The sequence below is a fragment of the Chlorocebus sabaeus genome, chromosome 20 (assembly GCF_047675955.1).
Source record: "Chlorocebus sabaeus isolate Y175 chromosome 20, mChlSab1.0.hap1, whole genome shotgun sequence".
Lineage (NCBI taxonomy): Eukaryota > Metazoa > Chordata > Mammalia > Primates > Cercopithecidae > Chlorocebus > Chlorocebus sabaeus.
Genome location: NC_132923.1, coordinates 27,276,492 through 27,287,723, shown reverse-complemented (window position 1 = coordinate 27,287,723; position 11,232 = coordinate 27,276,492). Strand labels below are relative to the sequence as shown.

Sequence of the window (11,232 nt, the reverse complement as noted above, 5' to 3'; positions counted from 1 at the left end):
CCACAAAATGAGGATAATGATAAAAGCATCCACCTAATTGAGCTTTTGTGAGGATTAAGTGAGTTAACACATGTAGAGTGCTTGGAACAGTTCATAATACATAGTAAGAGGCCAGTAAACACTGGCTTTCTGTGTTGTTGGTACTGGGTGCAGTGGAAGAGTGCATAGACAGAAAAAGTCGAAAGCCAGGCCCAAAGGGAAGGAGACAGGCAGGTGGCTGAGCAAGAAGGGCAGCCGTGTCAGGAGGGCCTCCTCCCTGACTGGCACTGCCTACTGAAAGTGCTGCTGAAGCAGGTTTGCAGTGGGAGGAGGTGGGGTGGGGACAAAACTCAAGGCTGACCAAGAGGGTGAACAGGATGTGCCATGCCCTCTCTAGCCGCCAGGTGGCAACAACACATGGGTCTGCAGCTTGTTTTGCCTCTAACGACCTACCCTGGACATGGCTCACACCCAGCCCACACAAACATGTCACCTTCCAGCCTCACCCAGGTGTGTACCTAAGCCTGCTGACCTTCCAGTGCTTCTATTGGCCTGGGAGCCACCAACAGGCCCTGCTCACTAGACACCAGTGCAGGGCGCAGCTGGGAAGCACACCTGAGGTTTCTTGCCTTACACCAGATTTCTCCAGAGCCGAATACTCCGTGTCTGTCTGCATACCCCTTCCCTCCCACGGATTCCTGGAATCCCAGAGGCTGCAGGAGTTGCTGCAGAGCTCAGGGAAAGGTGCATGTCTAGGCACTGTCACTGAAGTAGGTGAATGTGCCAGGTGAACCTTGGAATCAGCTGCAAAAAGGGGAAAGCAGTGGTGGGCCCCTGGCTCCAGGGACAGGGCAAGGATACTTTGGTGCCTAAGTCAGGCATTTATGGCCAAAGAGGCATCGGTCGGGGCACCAGCTGGCAGTCCCACTTCTCTTGCCCACTTACCACTTCTCAAGTCATGGCCTGGCCTTCAGGGAGGGAAGTTTCCTCAAAACTCAGAAGGAATTGAATTGGTTCTGATTACCAGAGTTAAAGACTGCAAAAAAAAAAGGGAGGCCTTACACCAAATCTGTTCAACGTGTCTTTGTTATTCCTTCAACAAACACCATCTTGCACCCAAATATCTTCGGAATAAATAAACTAAATGCTCTGCTACACACAGGTCACAACACTAGGGTACTGCAGAGGTTTACCGGATCCTGACGCTGGCCCCCAAGTCTAACAGGAGATGAGGAGAGCACGGACAACCCCAGTGATGTAAGTCGGAGTGTGACTAGGTGTTCCAGCAGCTCTGGCTGAGGTGACTAGGGGAGATGAACACCACCAAAGGGCCTTCATGTCTCACAGGGAGAGCAAACACGAAGTTGGTGTGTTTCCAGGAGGCTCCATTCTTTTGCCAGTAAAGGACATTCAAGTTTAGGATATAAATAAGAATCTACCTAGATCCTAGCTTAATAGCCTCACTTACTGTGAATTAAGCTACACTTAACTTTCATCTGGACCTTCCAATGACACATGAGACCTGGGGGAAAGGCAGCCTGTCCTTTGTCTAATGCCATCAAGGGGAGCAGTCACAGCCTGATGAGCCAGAATCTCAAGGCCCTAGGGCCTATTCAGGCCCCTGCCTAGGAGGCCCATCCTGGCTACCTGCCTGGAATTAGAGATTTACTCCAAATTTGTTAGAAATTGGAGCAGGGGGCCGGGCATGGTGGCTCACACCTGTAATCCCAGCACTTTGGGAGGCCGAGGCGGGTGGATCACCAGAGGTCAAGAGTTCAAGACCAACCTGACTAACGTGGAGAAACCCTATCTCTACTAAAAATACAAAATTAGCCAGACGTGGTGGTGCATGCCTATAATCCCAGCTACTCAGGAGGCTGTGGCAGGAGAATCCCTTGAATCTGGGAGGCAGAGGTTGTGGTGAGCTGAGATTGCACCATTGTGCTCCAGCCTGGTCACCAAGAGCAAAACTCTGTCTCAAAAAAAAAAAAGAAAAAAAGAAAAGGTCGGGCGCGGTGGCTCACGCCTGTAATCCCAGCACTTTTGGGAGGCCAAGGTGGGCAGATCACGAGGTCAAGAGATTAAGACCACGGTGAAACCCCGTCTCTACTAAAAATACAAAAAATTAGACGGGCGTGGTGGTGGACACCTGTAGTCCCAGCTACTCGGGAGGCTGAGGCAGGAGAATGGCGTGAACCCGGGAGGCGGAGCTTGCAGTGAGCTGAGATCGTGCCACTGCGCTCCAGCCTGGGCGACAGAGCAAGACTCCGTCTCAAAAAAAAAAAAAAAAAAAAAGGAAAATAAATTGGAGCAGGGGCTGGGTGCAGTGGCTCACACTTGTAATCCCAGCACTTTGGGAGGCAAAGGTGGGGGTGGATCACCTGCGGTCAGGAGTTTGAGACCAGCCTGGCCAACATGGTGAAACCCCATCTCTACTAGAAATACAAAAAATTAGCCGGACGTGGGTGGTGGGCACCTGTAATCTCAGCTACTCGGGAGGCTGAGGCAGGAGAATTGCTTGAACCCAGGAAGTGGAAGTTGCGCTGAGCCCAGATTGTGCCATTAAATTCCAGCCTGGGTGACAGAGTGAGATTCTGTCTAAAAAAAAGAAAGAAATAGGAGGAGGATCCACTTCTAGATATACAGAGAATATAAAAATACGTTCACTTTATTTTAGAAAAATGAAGACTCATAGAGTAAGCTTATCACAAACTGGCCTATTAGGAGTCACAGAATTCACAGGAAACAATTTCTGAAGTCCAGGTGCCTGCTGCCACCTCTCCAAGCAGGCCGGAGTCCAGTAGAGAATGCAATTCGGGAAGACGGCTCCTCAGAGGGCAGGGAGGTTAGCGACAGAGGCCACGCATATGGAAATGTCCAGTGAACCAATGCTGGGGAGGAAGATCAAATTCTCTGGGGCTGACCACAACTGTGGGGGTGGATAAAGACAAACCACTGGCCTGTACTTCTCATTTTCTGTTTGTTCATTTCACTGCTGGAAGGTGACCTCTTTTCCCCTAATCTTCTTTCAACCCAGAGAGTTTAAGACTTCTCCAGCTCAATCCTAATCCACCCCATTTCCCATGGTCTCTCCTCCTGGGAGACCAGCCCTGGTGGCATCTCCTCCTCCTGTCCCTGGGCCAGAATCTGCTGGAGTCAGGGTCTGCCGGGTAGAGGCAAGTCCAGGTACTGACTGTAGTGGTTTGCTACTGAAGTCTTGCTTGCTGTCCTGATCTCTTTACCTAAAGAGATAGAATGAATAACTGCTTTAAAATGCCTTTCTTCCTCAAGCCCGTTTGTCACCCAGCAGAGTTCAAGCTCCTCAGGGTGGGAAGAAATGGGATCCCCCTTCCCCTGCCCCAGGCTCCCCTCCTCGCTCCATTTTGCCATACAAAATTCAGGGCTGATGTGCATAAGAGCTTGGAATCCCAGATAATGGCAGGGTAGGGAGACAGGATGGGCAAGGGAGGACCAGACTGACCTGGTAGGTCCTGGGACTGCCACTTTCCTGGGGGGCTGCAGATTGCTGCGAGTGGCACCCATGACAGGAAGATTTGGTCGCTGGGAAACAGGAACTTCACAGGGTTAGCAAAAGAAATGAGTTAGCAGCAAATTTAACTGACCTCGAAAAGAAATACTGGATGAAGGGAGCGAGTGTGGGATTAGTACTCTCCCCCATGACCATGAGGTATTTGAAAACTAAGACTCAGACTCTGTCCAGCCCCATGTCCTCCCTGTAACTCAGTCTCCCCATCTTCCAATCGAATTGCAATGAGGATGGCAAAAGTGGTCACTGTTGCCAGCTCTGGGAGGGTGAGGACATGCCGGGCAAGGGCAGGAATTCTTCCTCCTGACCTCTTACCCTTGTGTCCACTTTCCCGCACTCTGTGTCCTGCAGCGGTTGGTCTTGGAAGCCCTTTTCGAGTAGACACAGAATCCGGAGGTAGGGCACCTCTGCCAGGTGGCACACTCCGGCTGGTGAGTGGCATTCGGCTGGCAGGCCTGGGGATGGCTGAGGGAATGGGCAGTTGACTGGAAGATTTAGCAGCTGCTCCCTGTGGCCGGGGCAGGCGTTGAGAGTTGCTGGCAGAAGGCTGTGGGGCCAGGACTGATCTGACGGGGGCGGGTGGGCCTGGTGGAGAGGCGTGGAGAAATTTCAGAGTCAGTCCCACCAACTCCCCACTCCCACTCACCCGCAACTTGGCTGCTCAGGTGTCCTCACTGGCTGCTGCTCTCCCACTGGGACCGGCTCTCCCCCGGACTGGGGGAGTCGATCGGGTAAGAGGAGAAGATGCTGGGCTTTTGGATGCAGGGAACAGATTGCAAGTGGGTGACTCCTGAAACACAAAGAGAGAGAGAAAAAAGACTAGAGTGGAAAAAATATCTGTTCTGTGGCTTAAGGAATTAAGAAATAGAGGTGGAGAGTTGTCTACATCCCAGTAAGGAAGGGTAGAAGTTAGCAGCTAATATCACCATAACCATCACTATTGCCCATACCATTTATTGAGTTTATTATAGACATTACAGAGCTTATACTCAGACACTGTGGTAAGAGTTTTGGTTCTCTTTTTTCATGGTTCTCATTTAATTCCAACGATTCTAGATGTAGAAATATTATCCCCGTTTTAACAATAAGGAAACCACTCCCTGCCTGCATCATGGCACGCACGAGTTTGGGGCACACCTCCAACTCAACCCTCTCAACTCACCCTCTTCATGTTGGAGGGCCTCTTTCCAGATGTTGTCCGGAGAGCCCTGACTGACCCCTTCCTATCACTGCTCCGGAGTCGAGGTGTCAGGCTGCTTGGGGAGGGGGTACTCCGAGCCAAAGAGTTCACAGTCGGCAGCAGGTCTCTGACAGGACTGTCCTTCAGCACAAAGGTCTCCCGCCGAGGACTGGGCTTCACTCGGCGAGGCCCCAGGCCCTCGCTTGCGCTCTCCCGCTCCTGCAGGGCACACTGCTCCAGCTGGGCGGCCAGCCGGTTGGCCTCATCGAGGATCTCCTCCAGTTTCTCTGGGCTGAGGGGGCCTAGGCTGAGCCTCACACCCTGGGGGGCAGGAGCCACAGCATTTGGGTCACTTCGGTGGGAGAGGCCCCGTCGAAGTGGTTTCTCTGGAGTCACCAACACTGTTATGTCTTCCTCCTCACGGCTGAGACAGGAAACAAACCAGGCATCATGCCCGTGCAAAAGAGAACAAGAGATTGTACAAGGGAGAATGCACGAAAGCCCCACAACAGAGCCAGGGACATGACCCTAGGCCCTGATGCCCATGCCGGCTGTGAGATGTGGCCTCTGGTGATGAGATACCTGGTTCTATGGGGCCTAATAGGCCTTTAGCATTTACAGACATCAGAAATGATGCCAGGATGGAGATGCAGCAAATCCACTTACCCTTTTTCTTAACACCCTGAAATCTAACTCCAGCTTCTCCCTTCTCTCCTCACTACCAGTAGTGTCATAGAGACCCGAGTCAGCCAGCCGCCCAGCAGCCCCAAGTGCGCCAAACCTTGCTAAATTACCAACCCAAGCCCCAGAGGCCAGTAATTCAGCAGTAAGGGGTTAGAGACAAAGAGGTACTGTTAGAGGAAAATAAGTGGGATAAAGAGGTGGTACCTGTCAGATGGTGACAGCCCCCCAAAGTCCAAGGTCTCATCCACAATAAACCTTACATCTGAAGGGGAAAGAATGAAGGCCAGTCATGGGTTCCTGATGCAGCTCTCCATCGCTGGGTCTCACTCCTCCCTCTCATTCTTCCCTCCTCCCTCCTTTCCTTACCTTCCTCCAAATCCTCCATGTCCAGCCAGCAGGAGCGAGAGTCCAGTTACATCTGAGCTGGAGAGAAACAATACCTTTCCTCAGTATCCTTTCTGCACAAGTCTCGCAGCTAGATTCTGGGTGCAAGCCAGGGGCGGGGGTCATGCTGGAGGCAAAGCACCCAGGAGTGGCACCTCCCGCGTAACTACTCCTGCTACATCCAGGAAAGATACGGAGGGCTCCCCCAACTGCCCAGATTGCCCTGGAGCCGCCCCGCATCCTGGCCTCTCCTCACTGGGAGCGGTCTGCACGCCTCACCTTCCTCCCCGCCACTAGCCTCAGGGTTCTGCACTCCCCAAGCCACCTTTCTACTCCCCTGGCATCACACGCAAAGCACACCTCCAGCCCACCCTGTTTCCACTTCTCGCGCCGCCTTATCTTCCACGCAACAGGCTTTCTCCCGCAACCTAGTCCCGGGAATCAGCTCCGAGGGGGCGGGGCTCCTTTCGAATCTCTCAGGCCCCACCCACTCAAGCCACATGCGCACTGTGATTGGTGAATCCTCAGGGGGCGGGGCAGCGGAGCTGCCGGCCGGAAGTCAGTCGATGGGGGTGGTGGGAGAACCGTTCCCAGAAGACTCCATCCCGGGCGGCCAACGCGGAGCCGAGGGTTGAGGCCGCGAGTGCGCGTGATCGCGTGCCCGGAGATTCTCTTTCCCACAGGCAGATGGGAGCGGAGCGCGGCTGGGCGGGAGGGAAGGAACGGATACACGAGTATGGACCTCGCGCCCCACCCCGCTCTCGCTGCTGGGCCGCCGAGCCCCCAGTCTCCAGAACGGTTGTGCTGCCTAACGCGGCCGCTAACCCACGCTCTACGGGAGGAAATTCGTTTTCTTGGGCGCACTCAATATGCAGGCGCCGCATTGGCCAGGGTTCCTCCGTTGAGGGTTTTTTCCAAGTTAAGGAAGCACCTAAACACTTACATTGTAGTTATATTGAGGTTCTCTAAGAAGTACATCATCCATTGCCTCTTCAAGAACCTGAGGCAGCTGAGGTGTAAAGAAAGCAACGGCCTTTTCACCCAGGCAGGCTGGGGTTCAAATTCAACCCAAGTTTGACCTCAAAACCCAAGTTTCGGGTTAGAGGCGGCTGCCTTGAGTATATTTGCCCTCTTCACCTCTCTTCGCTTATCTGTGAAAGGAAGATGGTGGTCGTCGCAGTTATGGTGTTAGGAGGATAATTATGAGGACGTTTTCTACTGTGTGCCCTTAGGGGACTTAGACGGGGTGTTTGTAAGTAGCCCTCTCTGAACTAAAAGCAGTATTTGTAAAATGCTTAAGCCAACTTGTTAGGAGTGTTGTCTCTGTTGTTTCTAGATGTTGCCCGGGCCACCAGTGAACTTGTCAGAGGCTTCAGAGTAGAGCGACTCCATCTTTAATAGAGACTGGGTGAAATAAGGCTGAGACCTGGGCTGTATTCCTAGGAGGTTAGGCATTCTAAGTCACAGAATGAGATAGGAGGTTGGCACAAGATACAGGTCACAAAGACCCTGGTGATAAAACAGCATGCGGTAAAGAAACCAGCCAAAACCTGCTGAAACCAAGATGGCGGTGAAACTGACCTCTGATGGTCCTCACTGCTCATTATATGCTCATTATAATGTATTAGCATGCTGAAAGGCGCTCCAGACAGCGCTACCACAGTTTACAAATGCCATGGCCACATCAGGAAATTACCCTATATAGTCTAAAAAGGGGAGGAATTCTTAGTTCCAGGGAATTGCCTGGGGAGGAATTCTTAGTTCCAGGGAATTGCCTACCCCTTTCCCAGAAAACTCATGAATAATTCATCCCTTGTTTAGCATATAATCAAGAAATAACCATAAAAATGGCCAACCAGCAGCCCTTGGGGCTGCTCTGCCTCTGGAGTAGACATTCTTTATCCCTTTTCTTTCTTAATAAACTTGCTTTCACTTTATGGACTTGCCCTGAATTATTTCCTGTGCAAGTGCCAAGAACCCTCTCTTGGGGTCTGGATCCGGACCCCTTTCTGGTGACAACAGGAAGAGATAGCAGGTCCACACAAGATACAGGTCACAAAGATCCCTCTAATAAAACAGGGTGCAGTTAAGAAGCCGGCCAAAATCTGCCAGAAACCAAGATCATAAAGAAAGTGACCACTGGTATCCTCACTGCTTGTTATATGCTAGTTATAATTCATTAGCATGCTAAAAGACACTCCCGCCAGCGCCATGACAGTTTACAAATACTATGGCAACATCTATATGGTATAAAAGGAAGAGGAGCCTTCAGTTCAAGGAAATCATGCTCCTTTCCCAGAAAACCTATGAATAATCCACCCCTTGTTTAGCATATAATCAAGAAATAACCATAAAAATAGCCTACCAGCAGCCCTTGGTGCTGCTCTATGGAGTAGCCATTCTTTCATTCCTTTACTTTCTTAATAAATTCACTTTCACTTTACTCTGCGGACCCACCCTGAATTCTTTCTTTCCAAAGATCAAAGAATCCTCACTTGGGGTCTGGATGGATCAGGACCCCTTTCCAGTAATAAACTGAGCTCCTACAAAGGTTCTGAATATTTAAAGTGAAAAAGCCCTAAAGGAATGGTTGAGAAGCTTTCTGGTAAACAGAATCTGGCTTTAGTCCCCAGAGTTCATGCCCATTATTTTGGCCATTTATAGGCTTTCTTGTTTACTTCCTAGTTTTTGGCTGTGACATTGAGGTGGTGAGGTCTGCAGGAGTGAGATGTCACTGTAATAAATACCATCAGAGACCAAGGAGCTGGAAACCAAAAATAAAATTCTAGGTCCCCCAACCAACTGAACGGACCCCTTCTCTCCAACAAGGGCATTCCAGATTTAACCTGGAAAACTAGTTCAGGCCATAATGGAAAGTGGGGGGTGGACATGCCTCATTATACTCGCTGCCCTTTGGGATTCAGACACAGCTGACCAACATTAACATTAAAACAGAGATCTTGCTGGGCGCGGTGGCTCACACCTGTAATCCCAGCACTTTGGGAGGCCGAGGCGGGCGGATCATCTGAGATTGGGAGTTTGAGACCAGCCTGACCAACATGGAGAAACCGTCTCTACTAAAAATCCAAAAAACAATACAAAAAAATTAGCGCCGGGCGCGGTGGCTCAAGCCTGTAATCCCAGCACTTTGGGAGGCCGAGACGGGTGGATCACGAGGTCAGGAGATCAAGACCATCCTGGCGAACACGGTGAAACCCCGTCTCTACTAAAAAATACAAAAATCTAGCTGGGCGAGGTGGCGGGCGCCTGTAGTCCCAGCTACTCGGGAGGCTGAGGCAGGAGAATGGCGGGAACCCGGGAGGCGGAGCTTGCAGTGAGCTGAGATCCGGCCACTGCACTCCAGCCTGGGCGACAGAGCGAGACTCCGCCTCAAAAAAAAAAAAAAAAAAAAAAAAAATTAGCTGGGATCATGCCCCTGCAGTCCAGCCTGGGCGTCAGAATAAGACGCTGTCTCAAAAACAAACAAAAAAAACAAACACCACCACCACCACCACAAAGATCTTAAGGCTAAGGAAACAGACTTTTTTTTTTTTTTTTTTTTAGACGGAGTCTCACTTTATTGCCCAGGCTGGAGTACAGTGGTGCAATCTCAGCTCATTGCAACCTCTGCCTCCTGGGTTCAAGCGATTCTCCTGTCTCAGCCTCCCAAGTAGCTGGGATTACAGGCACACACCACCATGCCCAGCTAATTTTTGTATTTTCAGTAGAGACGGGGTTTTGCCATGTTGGCCAGGCTGGTCTTGAAACCTTGACCTCAGGTGATCTGCCCACCTTGGCCTCCCCAAGTGCTAGGATTACAGGGATGAACCACCATGCTTGGCCAGAAACAGACTTTTTGTAGCAATAATATTACTAGAAAGGGGCCCTGATCCAGACCCCAAGTGAGGGTTCTTGGATCTCACACAAGAAATAATTCAAGGCGAGTTCATAAAGTGAAAGCGAGTTGATTAAGAAAGTAAAGGAATAAAGAATGGCTACTCCATAGGCAGAGCAGCCCTGAGGGCTGGTGGTTGCCCATTTTTATGGTTATTTCTTGATGATATGCTAAACAAGGGGTGGGTTATTCATGCCTCCTTTTTTCAGACCATATAGGGTAACTTCCGGATGTTGCCATGGCATTTGCAAACTGTCATGGCGCTAGTGGGAGTGTAGCAGTGAGGTCACTCTCATCATCGTCTTGGTTTTGGTGGGTTTTAGCCAGCTTCTTTACTGCAACCTGTTTCATCAGCAAGGTCTTTATGACGTGTATCTTGTGCTGACCTCCTTAGGATCTCATCTTGTTACTTAGAATTCCTAACTGTCTGGGAATGCAGCCCAGTAGGTCTCAGCCTTATTTTACCCAGCCCCTATTCAAGATGGAATTGCTCTGTTCCAAACGCCTCTGACAATAAGATGCCAAATTCCAGCCTTATTCTAGTAGTATCACATGACAGACAGTAGACCCTGAAAGAAATTAAAGTATTTTACCCCAAAATATGTTTTTCTTTTCTTTTTCTTTCTTTTTTTTTTCTTTTTTAGAAGCAAATGAAGCACAAAATTTATTGTGTTTTTGTTGTTGTTGTTGAGACAGAGTCTCACTCTGTTGCCCAGGCTGGAGTCCAGTGTTGCAATCTCGGCTCACTGTAAGCTCCACCTCCCAGGTTCACGTCATTCTCCTGCCTCAAGTAGCTGGGACTACAGGTGCCTGCTATCACGCCAGGCTACTTTTTTGTATTTTTAGTGGAGATGGGGTTTCACCGTGTTAGCCAGGATGGTCTCGATCTCCTGACTTTGTGATCTGCCCACCTTGGCGTTCCAAAGTGCTGGGATTACAGGCGTGAACCACTGCACCTAGCCCACAAAATTTATTTTAAAAGATGCTGCAAATTTACTCATCTGCTCTAAATAACTCCTGTCCTTTGAGATCCCGTTATAGGCAATGTACACGAGACTTTACCAGTGCAATATACATATTTTCAGTAGCTCTTTGGGAAACAGGTGATGTTTGGTTATATGAATAAGTTCTTTATGGTGATTTCTGAGATTCTGGTACACCCATCACACAAGCAGTGTACATTGCACCCAATTTGTAGTCTTTTATCCCTCACCCCACCCCACCCTTTCCCCTGAGTCCCCAAAGTCCATTGTATCATTCTTACGCCTTTGTGTCCTCATAACTTAGCTCTCACCAAAATCTATTTCTTTGACATATTTTGAAATGGCCCTGCAGAGCTGTCTCTTGTGGGGAAGATCTACATTCTGTAGAGAAATCCCATTCCTTCCCAGGTCTCTTCCCTGATCCGGGAGAGAACTAGGAGTCCGGCACCTTTTTAGGTCTGATAAGAGCTCTGACGTCTGCTACCAGGAGGCTTCACCTGCATAATAAAACCTTGATCTCCATAACTTTTTATCTTAACCCAGACAGATCTTTCAATTGGTTCCAGGTCTTAGATAATAA

At 50.0% G+C, this 11,232-nt stretch overlaps 1 protein-coding gene across 4 annotated transcripts; it reads right to left on the bottom strand.

Moving 5' to 3' along the window:
* Positions 1-2,620: 2,620 nt before the first annotated feature.
* Positions 2,621-6,532, bottom strand: PSRC1 (proline and serine rich coiled-coil 1). Of its 4 annotated transcripts, none has more exons than XM_007977711.3 (8): positions 6,135-6,532; positions 5,757-5,813; positions 5,595-5,652; positions 4,689-5,130; positions 4,202-4,316; positions 3,842-4,111; positions 3,461-3,540; positions 2,621-3,221 (listed from the first exon to the last, which is right to left on the bottom strand). In XM_007977711.3, exons 2-8 carry the CDS (start codon positions 5,773-5,775, stop codon positions 3,186-3,188), a joined length of 1,020 nt encoding a protein of 339 aa, XP_007975902.1. In that variant the 5' UTR covers positions 5,776-5,813; positions 6,135-6,532; the 3' UTR covers positions 2,621-3,185. The 4 variants fall into 4 exon arrangements, with proteins under 4 accessions (XP_007975902.1, XP_007975909.1, XP_007975908.1 ...); XM_007977718.3 differs by having other exon boundaries at positions 3,461-3,554; positions 5,757-5,808; positions 6,135-6,502; XM_007977717.3 differs by having other exon boundaries at positions 3,461-3,554; positions 6,135-6,500.
* Positions 6,533-11,232: the final 4,700 nt, after the last annotated feature.

What these genes read in the sequence shown, in the direction of transcription:
- PSRC1 (XM_007977711.3), bottom strand. An exon ending in GGGCTGTCACCATCTGACAG is followed by an intron (nt 5,131 to 5,594) that starts GTACCACCTCTT and finishes TTCCTGTCTCAG; the next exon opens with CCGTGAGGAGGAAGACATAA. An exon ending in GGCCCTCCAACATGAAGAGG is followed by an intron (nt 4,317 to 4,688) that starts GTGAGTTGAGAG and finishes TTTGTGTTTCAG; the next exon opens with GAGTCACCCACTTGCAATCT.